Below are 25586 nucleotides of genomic sequence, written 5' to 3'. Positions count from 1 at the left end.
CAGAAAGGATTGCTCATTCTTGTTCGTTAGGTAACAATAGTAACATTTGCTCTCATGTTTTAGCTAGCCTTGCAACATTATTTTGGCTTTTCACCACAAATATGCTCAGCAACTGGAATTCTTAAATCTCTGAGTCTGACGGAATATTTTGGCTAAGGTTGGCACATAGAAACAGTATCGTGGGTTTTTTGTTATTATTTTTCCTGTCGTATCTCCCTATTAATTTACTGTGTATTAGACAGAACCCGAGAGCAGTGGCTATCCCGCCTAATAATTGGCCACATTCACAATTCTTTGGTTGCCTAATTCTGTGTGAAACACTGAGAAAAACTAAAATGAAATTGAAATCAATAATAAATGCATCCTCAATACACGGTTGGAATGCCTCTTAACACTCATTCGTTTGAGGGCTGAGGGTCCGTGGTAGAAGTTCTTAATCTGGGATGCATGGATTGGTTTTGAGGGTTTTAAATTGTATATATATTTTTTTGTTTTAATAATGTATGAGCACGTCTCTGTGCATTTTTCTGGGGAAAGTCTCCATAGTTTTCACCAGATTCACAATCGTCCTAGATCCCCCAAAAGGTTAGGAACTACGATAATAGCTCTTTACATGCTTGTAAAAGAATGCAATTATCCTATCTAGTTCTCACGTCCACCTGAAAAGACGGGAGACTCTACCCTAAACAAACATGGCAGCAGCTGCTTCACGCGCAGCCCCTCGCGCGGAAAGGCCAGAGGGCACCTCCACCGTCTCTCCGCAGCCACACGCCTGACCCCGGAAGGACTCCGGGCTGCAGCTCCGCGTCGGGCCGCGGCTGGGAGGCAGGCGTGGGCGGGCGGGCTGTACCTGGCCCGGAGCTGCAGGTACGTAGGTGGCGGGACGGGCCGAAGCTCAGAGTGGGGTCGCCACGTTGTTGGGCCAAAGGCCTGCGAGGGAGGCGCAGGTTCCAGCGCCGGTTTCAGCGATCGGGACTGGTGAGTTCCCGGTGGGGCAACGGAAAGCCGGAGGGTGTATTGCCGTGCTGCCCTGCACCCGCCGGGCCGTGGCTGACGGCAGAAGCTGAGCGGGCTTGGGTATGGTTAGTACTTGGATGCGAAGGCGGGAGGGCCCACGCCGGAGGGAGGCCCCCAAGGGGCGCGCTGAATTGGGGTGAGTTCTCCAAGGCTCTCAGCCCAGGGAGGGTCTGGGCGGCCGGGCTGGGAGGAAGCCCCTCTTCTGGTCCTCTTGTTAAAAAAAAAAAAAAAAAAAGAAGACTGCAGAGGATTGTAGGGTGAGCGGCCCGGGGAAGAAGCGGGCTGGAGCTGGGGCAGAAGGTGAGGTCGGATGTTCAGCTTGGATGTCAGTGGTTTCGAGCAGGGAGTGGTTTTTGGATATGGTAGATTATGCTGCTTTGAAGGTGCTCGCCGAGAATAATTTATCTTGGCAGTATTGTGGCGTCGGGTTCTTCTGTGAAGGTATTAAACATCCGTTTTCTGGAGGGAGGATTCCAAGAGATCTTGTTCTTGCACGGACCTTTAAGACCTTTATGATTATTATTTTATTTTTGTTGCTACGAAGCATTTTTGCTCTGTTTAAAGTATCTTCTCAGAGTTTGGTTGTATAGATTTATAAATCACGTCAATTGTTTTGGTATTTCAGACTTTGATTCTTGGTTGGATTATAAAGTCAAAGTTGTAAAATTTTAAGATGTGTAAGAAGCAAATTATAAGGTCAGGCACGGTGGATCACACCTGTAATCCTACCATTTTGGGAGGTCGAGGCAGGAGGATCCCTTGAGGCCAGGAGTTTGAGGTTGCCGTGAACTGTGATGATGCCGCTGCACTCCAGCCCCAGCAACTGAGCCAGACCGTGTCTCAAAACAACAACAATAAAACACCAGCAAATTCTATTTAAAACACTTATTTTTAATTCATAAGTGGTTGAAATGTAGAGAAGCAAGTAATATTACACAGGACAATATTTTTGGTGATGTTTTAGACTCCTACAAATTTGAATAATCATGACACTGCCTTCTTGTTGGTTTTAATTATACTTCTGAAAGCAGCTGAAATGACAAGTTTCTAAAAAATTATTCAATTAATGATGGTTAAGTTTGCAGTCAGCATCCTTAGTGATTTTAAATGAAAGGGAATGGGATAATTAGAATGCACAAAATAGAGATTTGTCAAAATTGTTTTAAGAAAATCACTGCAGCAAATTGAATTATTTGCTTAAAAATCTGGAATGTTCTATTTATGGCGAAAATTACTTTGGGTGAATTACTCTTGATGTATTTTTTTAAGTGCAGTAGAATAGATTGCTTAATGATCTAGAATCTATTTAATTAGTAAAAATGTTTCAGCATGGTGGTGTGCCCCTGTAGTCCCCGCTACTCAGGAGGCTGAGGTTGGAGGACTACTTGAGCCCAGGAATTTGAGGTTGCAGTGAGCTATGATGATGCCACTGCACTCTAGTCCAGGCAACAGAGCGAGACCCTGTCTCAAAAACAAAAACCAGAAGGGAGTAGCCTACTGGAGTCTAGAAAAAGAGAGCATGGAGATACATGCAGAAATAAAGGACCTAAGGAAAGTACAGCAAATGAGCTTTTATAGAGAGATTGTTGGTAATTTTAATTTTCTCTTTGGTAATATAGAGCACTATACCAAAAAAAGAAATAGTGAATTTGGTAGGCATAAACATTCTGGTTACTGGAGAAGCCTATTGTCTTGTGCACCAGAGATAGTTTTCAGTCTTTTTCTTGGTGGGGATGAAATATTGCTCAGGACCCTTTGATTTCGTGCCCACTAGACAATGCTTTTTACTTAATAGTTCAGCTTCCCACAATATTTTAACTTCAGAGAGGGCATGTTTTAAAAGCATGTATAAGTAATCGGGTCACTAGATAGTGTATTTCTTTATTATGCACGATTTAATTTGTAAACTCATTTATACGTCGGTACCATGTGAATTTGTTTAGTGTGTGTTCAGTTGGGTACACTGATAAAATTGAGTTTCTGGCTTTACAAAGCAGAGACCCAGATCCTGAAGCATTACGTTTCTATCAAGCTTCCACTACCTTAAGAATCTCTCTTTGAGTGACAGCTGCTTCCTCTGTAGATATCTGACTTTTCTTTCTTTGGTTGCAAGAGAATTAGCATGCATTAAAGCAATATCAAAATTATATAGCATATATGTGGCATTTCTTTTATGATATTTAAAATTGGGCAGTAGTAAAATAAATGCATGAGTCTGAGGCTCCTCTCCAGCCCCAGGAGTCTGTTCCAGATTCTATTCAGCGACCTCCCCCTGCCCCTCTCCTGTTATATGAAAGAAATGAGTAGGAAGAAGTAGATTTTAAGTTAACTAATTAAAAGCTGATACATTTTTATTTAACCAGAAAAGAGAGGATCTGGAAACTGTAATTTTCTAGGAATATTTACTACCTAAACTAAAAGTTTAAATCTAACTTTTGCTGCTTTGGTGATTAATAAATATAATATCAGCTCAAGTGTGATATCATGAATAATTGGCTGCCAAAAAACACTGATAGAGCTAAGTTTTCAATTTGTATCTTTCATTGGTAAAGTAACCAGAAATCTTTGTGGCTAATATGTTTCTATGTTTCATTTAATGAAGGTTAGAAGAGGAGTCATGTCAGAAGAAACAGTAAGCGAATCACAGTTTTCCTTGAAGACAGTGGCACTAAGAGTGTTTGATCTTCCTCTGTCTTGGTACTATTCTCTCTCCCAGGTAAACAAAAGAAGCAGACACAAAGTTGAATAATAAGTTTATTGCTCAGAGTTGTTTTGTTTATACTATTTAAATTTAAATTGAGGTTTTTATATGGCACATTCAAATGTTTGTTAAAGTAATTTAAAACCTACTTGTTTTTTATTTATTTCATGGGATTTTGTTTTCTTAGTTATCATGTTTATAACTCTTAAAAGGGGGTTGCATTACTTTAAAAAAAGTTCCCATCTTAAGTGAATTTACACTGTCTATTACAATTATTTTCAGTGAATTATGTTATTCCAATAAACCTGTTCTCAATATTTCAATCCTTTTTATTTTGGTAAAGTACACATAACATAAAATTGATAATTTTAACCATTTAAAAATGTACAGTTCATTAGCATTAAGCACATTCACATTATTGTGCAACCAATCTTCAGATTTTCTATTTATTATTTAGTTTTGGTAGGCTTAGTGTTCCCAGGAATTTGTCTATTTAATCTAGGTTATCCAATTTGTTGGTGTATAATTGTTCACATTATTCTCTTATAATCCTTTTTATTTCTATAGAATCAATAGTAATGTCCCTACCTTCATTTCTGATTTTATTAATTTGAGTCTTTGCTCTTTTTCTTCTTAGTCCATCTAGCTAAAGGCTTGTCAATTTTGTTGATCTTTTTCAGAGAGGCATCTTTTGGTTTCATTGATCTTTTGCTATTGTCTTTCTGTTCTGTTTCATTTATCTCTGCCCTAACCTTTTTTATTACCTTATTTCTGCTAGCTTTGGGTTTAGTTTGTTCTTCTTTTCTAGTTCCTTAAGTTGTAAAGTTAAGTTGTTGATCTGAGATCTTTCTCATATTATAGTATATAGTCTTAATTGTGTAGACTTACATTCACATGTACGTTAAATACTAATACATTTAAATTTGATCCAAGGAGAATATTTTCTTTTTGATAATAAGGTTGTGCAAGTTTATAAAACATAATGAAAAGTAAAGTGTTCTTAATGCTATTTTTAGAATTCATTTTATTATCGAGTCTTTAGCATCCAAAATGAAGGAGGTGATTTTTTCCCTGAATCTCATTTGGTTTCTGTGAGCACTAGAGGGAAAAACATAGAAATGGGAAAAAATAACAATTGATAATGAGTGTAGTAGAGATATTATTGAAGAGAGGTACTGAAGAGAATTATTCAAGTATGTAATATGTTAAGTTTTGACACACACATAAAAATACACAAATATATGTGACATCATTACCACGCTCAAGATGATGAATATCCCCATCATCTCCAAGTTTTCTCATTTGCATTTGTCATCTCTCCCTCTGCACCTCCCTGTCCAGCTGCCCTCCCCTACATGTCCTCAGGCAGCCACTGATCTGCTTTTCATCACTATAGATTAGTTTGCATTTTCTAGAATTTTATATAAATAGAATTATATAGTACATACTCTCTTTTGTTTGGCTTCTTTCACTCATCCTAATTATTTTTGAAATTTATTCATGTTATTTTTTGTATCAATAGTTGATTCCCTTTTTTTCACTGTTCAGAGACTAGCTTTATTGAGGTATGCTGTACATACAGTATAACGTGTACCCATCTTAGAGATATGTCGTCTTAAATTTTGACATGCATATACCTATGTAGCCACCACCTCCATTGAGTTAATACTTCCAGAATCCCGTAAGACTCCCTCATTCCCTCAACCATACTCTCACCCTAGACTCAAGGAATCATTGACCTTTCTGTCACTACAGGTCAGTTTTGCCTCTTTAAATTTCAAATAAATGGAATCATACGGTATAAACTCAATGTGTCTGGCTTCTTTCACTCAGCAAGAGATTCATGTTTTTGCACATAGCAGTGGTCTATGCCTTACTGCAAAGCAGCATTCTACTGTGTGGACGTACCATGGTCCATTTATCCCTTCAGCTACTGGTAGACAATGTGTTGTTTCCACTTTTTAACTATTAGAATAAAGCTCCTGTGATCATTCTTGTACAAGTCTTTGTGAGGTCATGTTTTCATTTCTCTTGGGTAAATATCTAGGAGTGGAACTGCTGGGTCATGATGTAAGTGTGTAAAAAGCTTCCAGAGTAGTTAGAAAGTGACCGTACCGTTTTCTACTCCCAATGGCAATGTTTGAGAAATCTGGTTGTTCCATGTCTCTGCCAACAGTTGGGATGGTCAGTCTTTTTAATTTTAGCCATTCTACTGGGTATGCAGTGGTATTTCACTGTGGTCTTAATTAGTATTCCTGTAATGACTAATGATGCTGAGCATCTTTTCATGTCCTTATTTACTCTTCATATATCTTCTTTTACAAAGTATCTGTTCAACACCTTCTGACCATTTTTAAAATTTAATCTGGTCATCTTACTGATTTGTAAGAATTCTTTTTATTTTTCTTTTCTGGAGACAAGGTCTCACTCTTTGGCCCAGTGCAGTGGTACAGTACTAGCCTCAAACTCCTGGGACCAAGTGATCCTTCTGCCTCAGTCTTCTGAGTAGCTGGGACTACAGGTGCATGCCACCATGCCTGGATAATTTTTTAATTTTTTTGTAGAGTTCAGGTCTTGCTGTATTGCACAGGCTGGTCTCAAACTCCTGGCCTCAAGTGATCCTCCCACCTTGGCCTCCTAAAGTGCTGGGATTACAGGCGTGAGTCACCACAACCCACCTGTAAGAATTCTTTATGTATTCTGAATATGAGTCTTTGGTCAGATATACCCATGGCAAATATTTTCTCCTAGTCTATGGTCTGCATTTTCACTTTATGTCTTTTGAGAGTAAAAGTTTATAATTTTAATGGAGTCTAGTTTATCAGCTTTTTTCATTTATGGTTCATGTTCAACCAAACCCTAGCTTCCAGAAGTTTTAGCTTTTACGCATAGGTCTATGTGCCATTTGAGTTAAATTTTGTGTCCAGTATGAGATAAGTATTAAGGTTCATTCTTTCCCACAGGTATCCTGTTGTTTTACTATTGTTTGTGGAAAAGACTGTCTTTCTCCCATTCAGTTACTTTGACACTTTTGACAACAGTCAACACTATATTGCTAAATTATTTCTGAGTTTTCTATTTGGTTCCACTGATGATGTGTCTGTCCTTATACCATACCTCACAGTCTCAATTAAGGCAGTTTGTAGTGTGTCTTGAAATTGGTCAGTGTAAATACTCTAACTTGTTCTTTTTCAAAATTATTGTGGCTATTCTAGGTGCTTTACATTTCTATGGAGATTTTAGAAATCAGTTTGTTGATTTCTACCCAAAAAGCTGCTGAGACTTTGGTCGGGATTGTGTCAAATATATGGGTCAATTTGAGCATATTGCCATTGTTAACTAAAAAAAAACTAACAAGGTTTATACTTTGGAAAAAGGAGAGCTTTATTTTTTATAAAGGATAGCAATCTGTTGGATGGGCATTTCAGCAGGCTGGGAAGCACAGCCCCAGCCAGAAGCCAGGCACACGTGTTTCAAAGAAGAGAAATAAGGGAACAGGATTTTATACTGAGTAGGGCAGTCAAATATATATATTCAACAAGCTATAGGAGGAGTCATGAATATTTGTAAAGGGAAATCATATATTTGTAATTGTGTTTTATATCTCTCCTATCCTGTCATGGCTGGGAACTCAGTTTTAAGGTGTTTCTTGGGTCCCCTTGGCCGAGAGGGGTCTATTTAGTTAACAGAGGGCTTAAGATTTTATTTTCAGTTTGCACCATCTTATTGAATCTTCCAGTACATAACCATGGTAGGTGGTCTTTCCATTTTCTGACATACAGCTCCTGGAATCTCCATAGTGATAACAGTGTCTTTTGTGTACTATTGAGTTGACTAGTGGCTGGTATCCCTGGATAGTTTCCAGATAAGGCTGGTCACAGGAAAGACCAAGGCAGGATTAGAAGGTTGGGACTTTCAGTCCTACCCCTCAGTCTTCAGGGAGGAGAGAGGGGCTGAAGGTTGAATGGATGCCAATGGCCGATAATATAATCAATCATGCCTAGGTAATGAAGCCTCCATGAAAACGCATAAGAACAGGGTTCAGAGCTGAATGTGTGGAGGTACCTGAAGGGTGGCGTGCCTGCAGAGTGCGTGGGAGCTCTAGCCCGCTTCCCACACCCCTCACCCTATGCATCTCTTCCATCTGGCTCTTCGTCTGTATCCTTTGTAATATCTCTTAAAATAAATGAGCAAATGTAATGAAGTGTTTCCTTGAGTTCTATGAGTCACTCTAGCAAATGAATAGACCCTGAGGAGGGGACAGTGGAATCCTGTTTCATAGCCTCCTGGTATCTGAAACGGGGCCCAGTCTTGTGGGACTAAGCTTTCAACCTGTGGGATCCGATGCCAATTCCAAGTAAGTTACAGGGCACCCAGCTGTTGTCCCGTGGAGATTTGCTTGGTATGTGGGGAATCTCCCCAAAGCTGGTATCAGAAGTGTGTTGAATCTGTGCCTGGGTGATAGGAGAGGGGAAAAAGAGTTTATTTTTTTCCTCTGACAATCTCTTTCCATTTGTTTATATTATTAGGTCGTCTTTAATTTCTCTCAGTTACATAATAGTTAATTCCTTTTTCTTGCTGAGTAGTATTCCATTGTATACTTGTACTGCAGTTTGTTCACCGGTTCACCCATTGATGAACATTTGGATTGTTTTCTGTATTTTTAATTATAAATAAAGGTGCTAAGAACATTCCCATTCAGGTCTTTGTGTGGACATGTGCTTTCATTTCTCTTGGGTAAATACTTAGGAGTAGAATGACTGAGTCATAAGGTAGGTATACATTTAAATTTTTAAGAAAATCCCAAACTTTTTGCAAATGTGATTGTAACATTGTTACGGCCAGTCTTTTAAATTTTAGCCATTCTAATACAGGTGTGTAGTAGAATCTTACTGTGGTTTTTTTTTTTTTTTTTTTTTTGAGACAGAGTCTCACTTTGTTGCCCAGGCTAGAGTGAGTGCCGTGGTGTCAGCCTAGCTCACAGCAACCTCAAACTCCTGGGCTTAAGCGATCCTACTGCCTCAGCCTCCCGAGTAGCTGGGACTACAGGCATGCGCCACCATGCCCGGCTAATTTTTTTTTTTCTATATATATTTTTAGTTGTCCAGATAATTTTTATTTCTATTTTTAGTAGAGACGGGGTCTCGCTCAGGCTGGTCTCGAACTCCTGACCTTGAGCGATCCACCCGCCTCGGCCTCCCAGAGTGCTAGGATTACAGGCGTGAGCCACCGCGCCCGGCCTTACTGTGGCTTTAGTTTACGTTTCCTAATGACCAATGATGTTGAGTGTGTTTTCATGTGCTAATTTGGCATCTGTTTATCTTCTTAGTTGATGTATCTATCTAAAGCTTTTGCCCATTTTTAAATTAGATTTTTGTTTTCATATTAAGTTTTGAGAACTCGTTATGTGCCCTGGACAAGGAAAGACCTATATCAGATATTTGATTTGCAAATATATTAATTTCAATATGTGGTTTGTCTTTTCACTCTCTTAACAGTACCTTTCAAAGAGCAGACTTTAATTATGAAGTCCAATTTATTAACTTTTTGATTTTCAGTTTTTTTTTTTTTGAGACAGAGTCTCGCTTTGTTGCCCTGGCTAGAGTGAGTGCCGTGGCATCAGCCTAGCTCACAGCAACCTCAAACTCCTGGGTTTAAGCGATCCTACTGCCTCAGCCTCCCGAGTAGCTGGGACTACAGGCATGCGCCACCATGCCTGGCTAATTTTTTCTATATAGATTTTTAGCTGTCCAAATCATTTCTTTCTATTTTTGGTAGAGACGGGGTCTCACTCTTGCTCAGGCTGGTCTCGAACTCCTGACCTCGAGCAATCCACCCGCCTCGGCCTCCCAGAGGGCTAGGATTACAGGCGTGAGCCACCGCGCCCGGCCGATTTTCAGTTTTTTAATGGATCAGTCTTTCGGTGTCCTATCTAAGAAACACTTGCCTAACGGAAGGTCACAAAGATTTTCTCCTATGTTTTCTTCTAGAATTTCTACAGTTTTAGGTTTTATATTTAAGTCTGTAATCCGTGAGTTAATTATTGTATATGCTATGAGGTTCTGATTGAAGTTCCATATTTATTGCGTATGGATAACCAGTTTTTTCCAACACCAGTTGTTAAGAGAGTAACTGAATTGGTTTTGCACCTTTGCCGATAATCAGTTGTCCATATATGTGTTTTTTATTTCTCCCTCCTGTTCCATTGATCTGTTTGTTTCTCTTTATGCCAGTATGACACTGTGTTATCTACTGTAGCTTTTTAAGTCTTGAAATTGGGTAGTATTAGTTTTTCAACTTTGGTTTTCTTTTTTTAAGTTGTTTTGGCTATTCTAGGCCCTTTTGTATATCCATATGAACTTTAGAATCAGCTATCGGTTTCTACCCGAACTAAAAAAATAAAAAAAACTTGCTAGGATTAGCACTGGGACTTCATTGAATCTGTAGATTAATTTAGGGACAATTGACATCTTTATTGAGTCTTTTGCCCTATAAATGCATTACATCTCTCCATATATTTGGATTTTCTTTCTTTTCCCTCAGCAGTGTTTGCTAGTTTTCAGGGTATGTCTTTCACATCTTTTGTAAGATTTATTCTTATATATTTCATATTTTTATGCTATTGTAAATGGTATTTTTAAATTTCAATTTCCAATTACTTGTTAGTGTGTGGAAATAGGAATTTTTGTATATCGATCTTGTATTCTACAACTTTGTTAAATTCACTTATTCTAGTAGCTTTTTGTAAATTCTATATTTTGTGTATAGATCATGTGTTTTTGAATGGTAATAAATGTTTTTGTTCTACTAATACATTATAGTTTGAAAGCTTATGTTCAGTTTTTCATTTTTTAAAATACTTTTATTATGGAAAATTTTCATCGTACAAAATAGAATAGTTTAATGAAATCCCATGTATTGGACACCCAGCGTCAGTGGTTACCAAATCATGGGCAATCTTACTTCCTGTGTTCTCCTACCCACTTCCTCCCCTTACCCTCCCATTGAATTATTTTGACACAGATCCAGTACTTCATACCATTTCATTTGTAAATATTTCTTTGTATATCTTACTTCTTAAAACATAACTACCAAAACATTACATCTTCCCAAACCGATAGTAATTCCTTAATATTATCAGCATCCAGTCAGTGTTTACATTGCTTCTGTTATCCTATGAGTATTTTTTGTTTGTTTTTGTGGAATTGAGATAGTTCTTAAGTCTCTTAGGTGTCTTTCAACTCTTGGGTCTTTTTAATCTGTAGGCTCCCTCTCCATTGTTTGCGTTTTCTGTGGAAGAAACCAGGTTCTTTGTTGTGACAAGATATTGTTAATTGCATTCCCTCTTCACTGTATTTCTTATGAATTGGTAGTTAGATTAGAGTGTCAATCAGATTCAGGTGATTTCCCTTCCCCCCTAAAGCTAGATCATAGGAAGTACATAATATCTGATTGACACGCTTTGTGATGTTTATGACCTAGGTCTTTGATGATTATAGTCTAGGTATGCCAATTCAAGGTGACATCATTCTTTTCTTCCTTTTTAATTAGCTAGAATATTTCTATAAAGAGAAACTTTGTGTTATTAACTATTTTGTTACTCAGATACAGCGTGCATAGAAAAGGCAGAATAATTGTTTGATTCTTTCCTGTTTTTAAACTGGGTTTTAAAATAATGGGATGGTTCCCTAGTGTCCTTCATAGCAGATCAATGAAGGTTTTAAAAAAATCATTCTGGATCGGGCACGGTGGCTCGTACCTATAATCCTAGCACTCTGGGAGGCCAAGGCAGGAGGATTGCTTGAGCTCAGGAATTCGAAAACAGCCTGAGCAAGAGCAGGACCCCATCTCTACTAAGAACAGAAAAATTAGCGGGGCATGGTGGCACGTGCCTATAGTACCAGAGGCTTGCTTGAGCCCAGGAGTTTGAGGTTGCAGTGAGCTTCGATGACAGCACTGCACTTTGCCCAGGGCAACAGAGCCAGACTCTGTCTAAAAAAAGCATTCTAATTTCATGGATTTAACGGTATTTGATGTTTTAAACAATTGCATTTTATTTATCCTTATTTATTCTCAAATGATCTCAAGCACCTATTCAAGTTGGCTCCTAAGTGCTTTTGATACAACCCTGGTGATAGCTTCTTTGCTCTCTGGTATAAATGATACAGGCTCATCCTGCTCCATCCCTGGAATTAGCCACCTTTCCCAGGAACCCTTTGGTGTAAAATAGTATTTAAAGACAACAAACTATCTAACATGAGTCAATTCAGATTAAATTGAATGACTGTGTGGAGGAAAACAATCTCCTCATAAAATTCTTCCAAAGGTTCATTGTTTTGAGTTAATCCGGATTAGAAACTGCTGGTACAGCTTTATTTAAAAAAAACTTTTTATTTTGAAATAATTATAGATTTATAGGAAGTTGCAAAAATTACAGAGAGCAACCCAGTTCTTCATCCAGTTTTCCCCATCTATAGTTTTGTCATTTTAAGAATGCTATAGAACTTTGGTCCCCAACCCCCTGCACCTGAGCCCCCCGCCTTAACAACCCCCCCATGGAAAAAATTGTCTTCTGTGAACCTTAGGAACCTGGCCCCACAGCAGGAGGTGAGCAGCAGGCAAGCCTTCATCTGTATTTACAGCCACTCCCCATCGCTCACATCACCGCCTGAGGTCCACACCCCACCCCCATCACTTTGTGGAAAAATTGTCATCCATGAAACCAGTCCCTGGTGCCAAAAAGTTTGAGGACTGCTGCATAGAATGCCCCTCAGTTGAGTTTCTCTCGTGCTTTTTCTTTTTTTATTCTTTTTTTTTTTTTAAGAAATAGTATCTTGGTTGCCCAGACTGGAGTGCAGTGATGTGATCATAGCTCACTGTGACCTCGAACTCCTGGGTTCGAGGGATCCTCCTGCCTCAGCCTCCAGAGTAGCTGGGACTACAGGTGTGTGCCACCATGCCAGGCTAATTTTAAAAATCTTTTTGTAAGGATGAGGTCTCACTATGTTGCCCAGGCTGGTCTTAAACTCCTGGCGTCAAGTTATCCTCCCACCTCAGCCTCCCAAAGTGCTGGGATTACAGGTGTGAGCTACCATGTGTCTCATGCTTTCTTAAGATTAGGTTAAAGTTATGCATTTATGGCAAGATATCACAACATCAGGACATGCATGATGATTTCTGTATGTCTTGTTACTGGTGGTAGTAACTTCGATCACTTAGGGAGTTTTTCCACTGTTTTTCTCCTTTGTATTAACAATAAATTTGGAGATAGATGCTTTCAGATTATATGAATATCTTGTTTCTCCTTAAATTTTGCCCACTGACTTTAGTATTTATTTAGATCTTGCTTTCAGAAGTTATTACTGAAGTATTTATTGGTGATTTTCTGTCTCCATCATTCCTTCTACATTTATTATTTGGAATTGTTCTGTAAGGAAAGGTTGTCCCTTCTCCCCCTTTTATTTATTTATTCAGCTCTTTATTTATATCATTTTGAATATTTAATTTATTTGGGGGGTTATAATCCAATGCTATAATTATTTGTGCTCAAATTGTTCCATCTTTGGCTGTTGGGAGCTCTTCCAGGGTTGCTCCTATGTCCTTTTGACAGTCCCTCTTTTTTTTTTTTTCTTTCTTCCTTTTATCCTCCTCCAGGTTCATCTTGCATTTTTTTCTGCCTGAGTCCTGGAATCAACCAATTCTCCAGAGAGCTTTGGTTCTCTTTAGTGGAGAATGGCATTTAGAAACTAAGATCTGGATGCCAGGTGTGTACTTTGCTACTGGGATGTCGCTGTTTCTAGATCCTCTTAGGAAACAGGGCTAGGAAATATGTGAATGCATACTAATCTATGTATTCAAAATCAGCTTTATTTCTGAATCTATCTCTCCGCATATACATTTTAAAAAGAAAAAAACCCGACAAAGCATGAATTCCTATTGATACTTCCAACTTCAATCTAGTAACCGAGATTTCATTTTAGCATTCCTCTGTGGCTCATTTGTTTCTCCAGGGGTGAGACACTTGGTTCTCATTAACTACAGTATATTATCTATAATATATTTATTTTCTATAGTATCTTTTATACATATAGTTTCAGGATTGCTACCCCAGTAACCCTTTGAGAAACAAATTTACCATGTTTATGTATAGATTACAATGTTTATATATAATTGCTTTTGTCTTTGGCCTTACAGTATCTAGACAAAACATTGTTACTTAAGTCAGAGCCTTTCTTCCCCACCCTCTTCAGTGTGTTTATGTCTTTCATTTGTAACACAGTTTATTTGTCACAGTCTGTGATCCCACATCCTGGTTAATTTTTAAAAATTGATATATAGTACAATCTGGTTTTTTATTGTGTTAGTGCTAGGGTTTTGACAGATGGATGATCGTGTATCCATCACCGTAGTACCAAACAGAACAGTTCTGTCACCCCCCAAATTCCCTTGTGCAGCCCCTTTGTAGTTACCTCCTAATCCCCTAACCCCTGGCTACCATTGATCTCTTTTCTGTCCTATAGTTTTGTCCTTACCACATTGTCATATAAATGGTGGCTCATGCCTGTAATCCTAGCACTTTGGGAGGATCTCTCAAGGCCAGGAGTTCAAGACCAGCCTGAGCAACATAGCAAGACCCTGTCTCTACAAAATATAGAAAAATTAGCTGGGTATGGTGGCACACATCTGTAGTTCCAGCTACTTGGGAAGCTGAGGCAGGCAGATCATTTGAGCCCAGGAGTCTGAGGTTGCAGTGAGCTGTGATGATGCTACAGTACTCTAGCCTGGGCAACAGAGTGAGACCCTGTCTCAAAAGGAATTATATACTATATAATCTTTTGAAATCAGCTTTTTTCATTTAGCATAATACATTTGAGATTCATTCACATTGCTGTGTGTCTGAATAGTTTGTCTCTTTTTATTGCTGAGTAGTATTCCATTTCATGAATATAACAGTTTCTTTATTCACATGTTGAAGGACATCCAAGTTGTTTCTGGTTTTAGATGATTATCAGGGCATGCAGATTTTCTCTTATGTTTTCTTCTAGAATTTCTCTCTTGGATTTTCTTTGACAAAAATAGGTTGACTATATTCATGTGGATTTCTTTCTGAGCTCTCTATTCTGTTGTTTTGATCTACATGTGTTCTTTCACCAATACCATACTGTCTTGATTATTGTAGCTTTGTAGTTACATCTTGAATTTGGCTAGTGTGAGTACTCCACTTTTGTTCTTTTTCATAATTATTTTGGCTATTGTAGTTCTTTTGCCTTTTCCTAATTAAAAAAAAAAAACTTATCAATATCTACAAAAGGTTTTTGTTTGTGGGCTTTTTTTTTTTTTTTTTTTTTGGTGGAGAGACAGGGTCTCATTGTTGCCCAGGCTGGAGGGCAGTGGCATGATGATAGCTCACTGCAGCTTTAGACTCCTAGGCTCAAGCAAATCTTCTGCCTCAGTCTCCTAAGAAGCTAGGACTTACAGGCACACACCACCATACCTGATTATTTTTTCTTATTTTTTGTAGTGACCGGGTCTTGCTATTATTGCCTAGGCTGGTCTCGAATCTCTTGGCCTCAAACAGTCTTCCTGCTTCAGCCTCCCAAAGTGCTGGGATTACAGGCATGAGCCACTGTGCCCAGCCTGGGTTTTTGATTAGGGTTATTTTGTTTACATAGATCAAATTGGAGAGAAATGAAATTTTATGATCCATGAATATGGTATATCTCTCCTTTTATCCTCTTTGATTTTTTTTATCAGTGTCTTGTTCTTATCTAGCACAAATTATTTTAGATTTAGCTCTAATTTTTTTCTTTTTCTTGGTTCTGTTAATAAATAGTATTGCTTTTTAAACTTCAAATTCTACTTGCTTATTGCTGTTATATGGAAATACAGTTGATGTGTATATATTGGCTTTGTGTCCTGTTATCTTGCTTCACTTACCTACCTGCTCTAGGAGCTTTTTTGTAGATCCTTTGGAACTTTCTATATAGACAGCTGTATCAACTGTGAATAGTTTTATTTTTTCCTCTCTAATATTTATTCCTGTTTCTTGACTTTTTGCACTAGCTAGTACTTCTGTATGGCATTGGTGAAAGACATCCTTGCGTTGTTCATGATCTTATGGGGAAAGCATTTAGTCTTTCACTATTAAGTATGATGTTAGCTACAGGTTTTTTTTTTTTTTAATAGATGTCCTTTATCAGATTGAGGAATTTCCCTTTTGTATTAGTTCCATAGAGTTGCCATAACAAATTACCACAACTTGGTGGCTTAAAACAACAGAAATTTATTCTTTTATAACAACTGTGGAGGCTGAAATAACACCATAGAGTGTTAGAGTAGGTAGTCAGTTAGGTATGAGCAAGGGAGGAAGGAATGGAAAAGTTAGTCAACTGTCTTGAACAAACAGCCCTTGAATGAACAGGCCTATGGAGAAGAAAATAACCATTAATTTCCCAGCTTTGCATAGGTACAAAGTGACCTTCCCCCATTTATATCACAATTGTAATAAGTTAACATCGTGGTTTTGACCCTCCTTGTGGGAAAAACAGGGAAACTATGAGTAAAAACGGGATGAACACGGACTGCCCAGCCTTCTCTGACTTCAACAAATAAAAACAGCGAGTCCACTTGCTCAAGCCCTCTTGGGTATGGCTCTGGGTCCTGGTCCTCAAATGTGACTCAGAATAAACCTCTTTAAGTTATTTTACAGAAAAGAAAATTGTTCTGCTGACAAGAAAAAAGAAAAAACAAAACAAAACAGCAACTGCTTGGGGTTCAGGGCAGTTGCTCTTTTCCAGCCTTCCCACTCCCTTTCTTGGGGGGGCACTTTTGCTTTGCACAAGCCTTTCCTAAGCCTGTCTGCTTTTGCTTAATAAACTAGCTACTATCGCTCGGTTGTGCACATCCTGAAATTCCTTCCTACGAAACTGGCAAGAACCTTTACACCAGTGATAAGAGGAGCCACACTTCCTCTGAACCCTTCTTTGCCTCTTCCAGTTTCTGGTGACTCGAGGCATCAAATACTCATTTTTGTATCTGTTGATGACTTTCTTCTTTAGTTTGTTATGGTAAATTCCATTGACTGATTTTTAAATGTTGAACTAGATTTGCATTCATAGGATATACATACCACCTGATCATATATTTCATTCTTTTTGTGTATTGCTGGATTTGACTTGTTAATATGTTATGGAAAATTTTTTATATCTATCAGTGAGGGATATTAGGGTATACTCTATAGTTTTATTTTTTTGTGATATCTTTGTCTGGAACTAATAACAGATGGTTCCTGACTTACAATTTTACAGTGATGCAAAACATTACAATTTCAACATAATGTACAGTATTGAATAAATTCCATGAGCTATTTAATGTTTTATTATAAAATAGGCTCTGTGTTACATAATTTTGCCCAAATGTAGGCTGATGTAAGTGTTCAGAGCATGTTTAAGGTAGGCTAGGCTAAGGGGTGACGTTCTGTAGGTTAGGTGTATTATTAATAAATGCATCTTCAACTGATGATATTTTCCATTTATGATGGGTTTATTGGGATGTAATCGTATCATAAGCTGAAAAGCATCTGGACTGGCTTCACAACATGATTGGGAAGTATTCCCTTATTGTATGGAATTGATATTATTTCTTCCTTAACTATTTGGTAGAATTTGGCCTTCAGTTTTCTTTATTGGAAGGTTTTAATGACATATTCATTTTTTCAAATAGATATGTAACTATTTATGTTATCTGTTTTGTCCTGAGTTTTGATAGTTTGTGTCTTTCAAGGAATATGAATTTATGGACATAGAGTTCTTTATGGTAATCCTTTTTGAATCCTTTTTATATCCGTGAGGATGACTCCTCTTTCTTTCCTGATTTTGGCAATTTGTGTCATCCTTCTTTTTTTCTCGATGAGACTTGCTAGGTTTGTCAGTTTTATTGATATCCCCCCTCCCCCCAAAAAACCCCTAGGTGTTGGTTTTATTGATTTCTGCTTTAATCTTTGTAATACTTCCTGTCTCCTGCCTTGGGTTGAATTTGTGCTTCTTTTCTTCGATTCTTCAATTGAAATCTTAGATCACTGATGTAATATCTTCTTCCTCCCCATTACTCCTCCTCCTCTTCCTTCTCTTCTTCCTCCTTCTCCTCCCTAGGGTCTTGCTCTGTCGCCCAGGCTGGAGTGCAGTGGCACAATTATACTCACTGTGGCCTTGGACTCCTGGACTCAAGAGATCCTATCTCAGCTTCCAAAGTAGCTGGGACCATAGGCACATGCCACCACGCCTGGCTAATTCTTAAGTTTTTTTGTAGAGACAGGGTCAGGCTGTTCTTTTTTTGTTTGTTTGTTTTTTGAGACAGAGTCTCGCTTTGTTGCCCTGGCTAGAGTGAGTGCCGTGGCGTCAGCCTAGCTCACAGCAACCTCAAACTCCTGGGCTTAAGTGATCCTACTGCCTCAGCCTCCCGAGTAGCTGGGACAGGCATGCGCCACCATGCCCGGCTAATTTTTTCTATATATATTTTTAGCTGGCCAGATAATTTCTTTCTATTTTTAGTAGAGACGGGGTCTCGCTCAGGCTGGTCTCGAACTCCTGACCTCGAGCGATCCACCCACCTTGGCCTCCCAGAGGGGTAGGATTACAGGCGTGAGCCACCGCGCCCGGCCCAGGCTGTTCTTGAACTCCTGGGCTCAATTGATCCTCCCACCTCAGCCTTCCAAAGTGCTGGGATTATAGACTCAAGTGCCTGGTTACTTCTTCTTTAATGTAAGCATTTAGTGGTACATATTTCTCTGTAACATTAAAGCTACATCCCACAGTTTAAGGCTTTTGTCCTTTAGTGGGAATAGAGGAAAAATGTACTGGTTCAACTTCATGCCCTCCACAGAAGCTGCTGTTTCCCTCTCCTAGTTCTTGGACCATTAGGGAGACCTTCTTTGTACTCTTTCAGGCCTTTCTATGAGTGCCTGGTGTGATTCATGAAGATAAAACATCCAAAATTTGCAGCACCCCTCCCTATCTCTCAACACTGTATACCCAGTCTCCACCAATTTTTCAGACCCTGCTAGCTGACCTCTTCTTACTTATATCTTGCTGAATCTTGTCTGTGTAAGCCAATGTTTATGTCTTATCTCTCCTTTCAAATACCTGTCTCCTTAGTTTAGGGTACAGTTGGTTGCCCTCTGACCTCAGTGTTCAGATGGGGTCAAGAAAATTTGAAAAACTGCCATTTGTCTGGCTTTATTTCGTTTTTGGAGGTTGGAAGTGACACTCTTTTCAGCTCTCTACATCCCAAGCCTTTGGCTTTTAGAGTTCCTCTGCATTTTAGGTGAATAGTAGTGTTTGTCTCCCAAGAGAAGGTTAATAATCACTATTGTTCTGATGTTAGTAATTAGTACTTAGTACTTGTATAACTGTATTTATCACATTATACTGTAATTATTTTCCATCATATCTTTTTCTGCTATTAGTTAGCACACTGCTTGAGAGAAGTAAGATCTGTGACCTTCATTATACCCAGTGCTTTCTGATTAGTAGTAGTAGGTACTCATTATATGCTTGTTAAATAGAATCACATTAAATTTTAATTCATAGCACAGCCATGGTACCTTGTATAATTCTGAGTAAATATTTTTGAATAATTTGTGAAAAAATGGCTTATTTCGACAGTGTTTAGAAATCAATTTAACTTCTATTTGCCCAAATTTCCAGATAGTTTTTAAAAAGGCTCAGTTTAGAAGTCTGATTTAATCATTCTTGTGATTAAAAATCAGTTGCATGAGTTAATCATTAGTTGCTCAAAAACTGTTAATGGGGGTGAATTATTTTGTGCTCCTGTTGACTTTTTGGGTAATATTGTTTACCTGAGAACTTCAGAGCAATGGGTAATAAATTATTACATTTTTAAAAATTTCTTAAAATCAAATTGGGCTAGCTGTCACTGAAAGAGTGAAATCATATTCTCTTGATAGTATTTGGAAACAGGTTAGATTAAGTTTAGTTCTTATATCCTTACTTTAAGTGAACAAATAAAAGAGATTTTTTTTCAATCTAACTGCATCTTTTCCAGATCAAATTTTCACCAGTAGCTAAAAAGTTGTTTGTGGTAACAGCAGTGAGTGCTATATCTGTAATTTTTCTGGCCCATCACTTTAAAAGAAAACGTGGAAAAAAGAAAGGAAAACCATTACCATGGGAACCAGAGAACCTCATCCTTGAATACGCTAAAAGAGCAGCTTCAGACAAAGGTATGTGGAAGTAGCTGAATTAAGTCTACAAAAATAATCTTATGTGTATGTCATAACCGGAGTGCAGTGATTTCAGTGTTTTAGTCTCCAAAATTTTCTTCCTTATTATTTAACTCACAAGTAAAACAGATTCATATTAGAAAGATTAGAAAACATAGACAAGCAAATAGAAAAAATTAAAATCACTTGAAATCTGCTACCTAGAAATAACTACTAATAATACTTTTGTCTATCAATCCATTTATATTTGCATTTTAATATCATATTGAGACATAAAATTTTATATACAATTATTTGTATATTTTAAGTAAAATTATGAACATTTTATAGCCTGCTTTTAAAATATTTGACAGTGTATAGGAATGTCTTTCTTGGTCAATAAATATATCTCTGTGCTATCATTTGTAATATATAATTAGTCTAGTAATTGCCACTAATAAAAAATTTTTAAAGAATAATATAATTAGTGTTAAGTTTAATTTATTTAATTATTTCCCTATTGTCCCTGTTAGGATGTTTGTGTTTTTCTTTTTTTGCATATACTTATCTATTTCCTTAGTATGTAATGGTCTAGAAGTAAAATTTCTGTCCTTTAAAGCAGCAGTCCCCAACCTTTTTGGCACCAGGGACTGGTTTCATGGAAGACAGTTTTTCCATGGACAGGTGATAGGGGGATGCTGTGTGTGTGGGGGTGGGTAAGGGGGTGGGATGGGATGGGGTGTGGAGCTCAGGCGGCGATGCCTGGCCGTTTCCTGACAGGCCACAGACTTTTGATGGGCGTTGGCCTGGGGGTTGGGGACTGCAACGTTAAAGGACCCATAATTTTTGTTAGAGATACAGTACATATTGTCAAATTGTTTCAATAAAAACAATTTCTTGAGCATGCTGGGTTTCTTAGTTTTTTGCTATTTAGCGTATGGTATGCTTTTGTGATTGATTCATCAGTCCGGCAAATATTCAAAGAGTTGCTATATCATGCCAAGTATAGTGAATATTACAGCAGTAATGATGGCTGATCAGTTACTGAGATTTTTATTAAGTCTCAGCTGAGTGGTATATATTTAGTGCTTTATTTTTTTTTCATTTTTTATTTATTTATTTTTTGAGACAGAGTCTCACTCTGTTGCCTAGGGCTAGAGTGCCGTGGCGTCAGCCTACCTCACAGCAACCTCAAACTCTTGGGCTCAAGTGATCCTCCTGCCTCAGCCTCCCGAGTAGCTGGGACTACAGGCATGCACCACCATGCCCGGCTAATTTTTTCTATATATTTTTAGTTGTCCGGTTAATTTCTTTCTGTTTCTTAGTAGAGACTGGGTCTCGCTCTTGCTTAGGCTGGTCTGGAACTCATGACCTCAAGCTATCCTCCTGCCTTGGCCTCCCACAGTGCTAGGATTACAGGTGTGAGCTACCATGCCTGGCCTTTAGTGCTTTATTTAAATTTACAACAATCCTGTGAATTAGGACTATAATCTCACGCTATTATTCCTATTTTCCACATAAAGAAAATTCAGATATGGAAAAGTTGACTGATTTGTCCAAGGTCATTTAAGTGCTGAGATTTGAATCCACAAATGGGTTAACTGCTGCGTTAAGAAAAACCAAGACACGATGTCTGCCCTAGAAAAACGGATAGATGAGTAGAGGAAAGAGAAGTACGAAAAGCTAATTACAGGCTGGGCATGGTGGCTCACGCCTGTAATTCTAGCACTTTGGGAGGCCAAGGCAGGAGGATTGCTTGTGGCCAGGAGTTTGAGACCAGCCTGAGCAACATAATGAGACTCCATCTCTGAAAAAAAATAGGAAAATTAGCTGGGCATGGTGGTGCACACCTATAATCCCAGCTACTCGAGAGGCTGAGGCAGGAGGATTGTTTGAGCCCGGGAATTTGAGGTTGTACGTGAGCTATAATGATACCACTGCACTTTAGCCCAGGAAACAGAGTAAGACTCTGTCTTAAAAAAAAAAAAAAAAAAAAAAAGCTAATTATAACATTATGCAATATGGAAAAGGTTTACATGTGATTGAAAGGAAGTATTTATATTTTGTTAAATTTACAATTTAAAGGTTCATAGTTGCCAGTATTTTTATACCGATTATAAGAGACAATTCACATACCACCCTAATTAATTAGATGAATGTTTTACTCTTCATTTCAGCAGCAGAATTTAGCAGTGTTAAAAACATTGTATAGAGGTATAAATTTTAATAATGATGTACATTTAATCATTTACACAACTGAGTGAAGTGTTTTAAAATCAGAAGCTTTCTGAATGAATATAATATGAACTTTGAAATTTTACATAAAATTTAGCATTGAGATTACTGATACCTTTAATATTAGTATGTTTGTTTGGCAGGTTCAAGTTGTTCCAGTAGTAGACAAAATTTGACATTATCTTTAAGTTCAAACAAAGACAAAGGATCTCAGTCTTTTAACTATGCTAATGGAGGACTTTTCAGTAAATACTCAGGTTCTGCACAGAGTTTGGCCTCTGTAAGTAAAGAAATAAATTTTTTTTATATTTGTTTATCTGCCTCTTGTGATCTATTAGTTAAATGTCATAAACTTAGAGTTCTTAGTATGGGAAGAACCTTAAGAAATCGTCTGGTTGAATCTGCTTTCTTCAGGCAAGTAAGTATTCTTTTGCTAAATATTCAGCCAATTTGGTTCCAGGTTGTTTTGAGTATGTGATATGGTCCCATGGGTCCAAGGTGAGAATGGTGTTGATGTGGAAGTAGTACATCAAAATTAGATGTTCTGCAAGAAGCTGGACAGTGCAGCCGGACTTTGTGCTGGGTCACAATAATCACTTGATGAGCCTCTTTAGGTAAAAGTGTTTAGCTTGCTGAAGCCACTTAGGAATTTCTCACCTCCTTCTTTGGAGCATTAACGTAGTGTTGACTGGAAAGCAGAAGAGCTCCCTTCTTTTTTGGAGCATTAATATAATATTAATATTAATTGACAAGGAATGAAGTTAGTATTTGTTTAAATCTAATGTAGTTTAAACATTGATTTAAAAAGTAGATAGGATATGTACTTGCTACTAAGTGCAGAACAAGCAAAAGAATGTACACTGACAACCAGGTGTGGTGGTGCATGCTTGTAGTCCCAGCTACAAGCTTGGAATAGCGAAGCGGGAAGATCACTTAAGCCCAAGAGTTCTAAATTCTAGGCCAGCCTGGGCAACATAATGAGACCCTGTATTGTAAAAAAAAAAAGAAAATGTGTTCTTGATCCACTAAATTCCCCTTCTTGGAGATAAACAACATTGACAAATTTTCTTTTTTTTTGGACAGGATCTCGCTTTTTCATCCAAGCTAGAGTGCAGTGGTGCCACCATAGCTCACTGCAGCCCTGAACTTCTGGGCTCAAATGATCCTCTTGCCTCAACCTCCCAGGTAGCTGAGACTACAGGCGTGTGCCATCATGCCCAGTTACTTGTATAATTTTTTAATGTTTTTTGTATAATTTTTTGTAAAGATGAGGTCTTGCTGTGTTGCTCAAGCTGGTCTCAGACTCCTAGGCTCAAGTGATCCTCCTTCCTGCCTTTGCCGCCCAAAGTTCTGGGATTATAGGCGTGAGCCACCACTCCCAGCCAACAATTTCTTATGTATACTTCCAAGGAATTTATGCCACTACCATCGTGCATATTCATTTTTTCTCTTAGTAGTTTGTAGAACACCATATTCTGTACCTTCTATATTTCATTGGAATATATATAGCTTTTTAGGCATTGTGTAATGCCTAAAAAAATCTGAAATTTTTAAAAGCTTTGCTAGGGTAAAAAGGCTGCAGACTTTTAATTCCTCTGTGAAATCGAGCAGGATAATGAAGAATATGCCTATTCTAGAATGTGAATTTCCTTAGTGTCTGAGAATTGCCTCTATTTTGAATTTTCTCAACTGAAGCTGAAGCTGTTCTTTTTGACTAGAAGTAGATAAAAGTGAGTTTTATGATAATAGTGTGAATAACAAGTCTCTAGAAACATTTTACTGTGCTTGTCTAGCTCACCTAGTCATCCCTCTGCCAGGGCTGTGAACTGCCTGGATTTTCTGCCTCTTAGGCAGTAGATAATGAGTGCCTCAATTAGGGTCATGACACCAGGAGTAGAAAGGAGGGGACAGGGTGCACAGAATTTGGTAACTGGATATGAAAGGTGTGGGAAAAAACTTTGAAGATGACTTCCTGTTTTCTAGTGGAGAATTTGTGGGAATGGAAGTATATTGGTGAACTTAAGAGGAGGAAGAGTTTCTTGTGGGAAAATGCTAAGCGGTTTTTTTTTTTTTTTGGTCTTTTGGTTTTTTTTTACAAGATTAAAATATGTATTTAAAATACAATTTATAAAATGCTTAATCTGCTGACTCAGGAGCCTGCAGTTCAGGGCGTGGTGGGGGTGGGCAGCTTCTTGCTATACCAGCAGAGCAAGACTGGGGGGGTTGCAGCCCTCCTTCCCATGCCCTTCTGTTCAGATACCCCCAGGGCCCTTGTGCACCCCTGGAATCACATAACAAGAAAACAGGACCCCAGAGGTTTCTTGAATCTCTGCTTCCCAGGGAGGTTGGCTGTAGCCCTGCTGGCCCATCCCTGAGCAGAGGACTCCCAGATGGGGCAGAGCAGGATGTTTAAGCTCCTGTTTTGATATACAGTCATGCATCACTTAACAACAGGGTATAGTTCTGAGAAATGTGTTGTTAGGTGATTGCCTCGTTGTGTGAACATCAGAGAGTTTACTTACACAAACCTAAATGTTATAGCCTAGTATACACCTAGGCCATGTGGTGTAACCTATTGCTCCTAGGCTACAAGCCTGTACAGCATGTTATTGTACTGCATACTGTAGGCAATTGTAACACTATGGTATTTGTATATCTAAACATAGAAAAGCTACAGTAAAAATACGGTATTATAATCTTATGGTTTCACTATCATATATACGGTCCATTGTTGACTGAAATATCATTTTGAGGTGCATAACTGTGGTCAGTTTGAGATGCCAGCAAGAGAGCCAAGTGGAGCCACCTAATAGGCAAATGAAAATGTGGGCCTAGATTTCTCAAAGAGGACAGAACTGGAGTTAGGGACTTGAGAATCATCTGCATAGAGGTGATTGAAAAAATTGACTCAGTGAACCTTGCTAAGGGAGGGCATGTACAAAGATGATGGAGAATTTTCACTTTTGGTTATCATTTAGCAGAGAGTCAGCATTGTAAAAAATTTAAAAAGAAAAATAAAACTTAAGTGTGGTGGCACTTACCTGTAGTCCAAGCTTCTCAGGAGGGAGAGCCAGAAGAATTGATCACTTGATCCCAGGAGTTCAAGGTTTAAAGTGAGCTATGATTGTGCCACTGCATTCCAGCCTGGGCAACAGAGTGAGACTGTGTCTCTAAAAAAATAAAAAATGAAAAAAACAAGTAAACTATCTTTTTTACATCAAAGTAGGTATAGATAAAATTTATAAGTAAATACTTAAAACAGTAAATGATATAAAATAATGGCCTGATTTTTGATGGAAATAAGTGATTTATGTTCAAGATATTCTACTTGTATATTTTTGAGCAAACAGGCTCAGAATATTTAGGGTCATATGACCCCTAAATTTAATTGAATACAATCAGAATTATTTCTTC

At 38.1% G+C, this 25586-nt stretch overlaps 1 protein-coding gene across 2 annotated transcripts in view; it reads left to right on the top strand.

Annotated features, from left to right (window-relative positions):
- Positions 1-794: 794 nt before the first annotated feature.
- Positions 795-25586, top strand: part of MIGA1 (mitoguardin 1) — a 74623-nt gene continuing 49831 nt past the window's right edge. The window contains exons 1-4 of one of the 2 annotated variants that reach the window (XM_045547709.1): positions 795-867; positions 3620-3733; positions 19781-19958; positions 22316-22452. In XM_045547709.1, coding sequence (XP_045403665.1) covers positions 3635-3733; positions 19781-19958; positions 22316-22452 — 414 coding nt within the window. In that variant the 5' untranslated portion in view covers positions 795-867; positions 3620-3634. Of the gene's footprint in view, positions 979-3619; positions 3734-19780; positions 19959-22315; positions 22453-25586 lie in introns of both variants that reach the window. The other variant, XM_045547708.1, reaches the window with a different exon arrangement.

The sequence above is a fragment of the Lemur catta genome, chromosome 3, assembly GCF_020740605.2.
Source record: "Lemur catta isolate mLemCat1 chromosome 3, mLemCat1.pri, whole genome shotgun sequence".
NCBI lineage: Eukaryota > Metazoa > Chordata > Mammalia > Primates > Lemuridae > Lemur > Lemur catta.
Note: the sequence above shows the minus strand (reverse complement) of the source record. Positions and strands in the feature narration are given on the sequence as shown.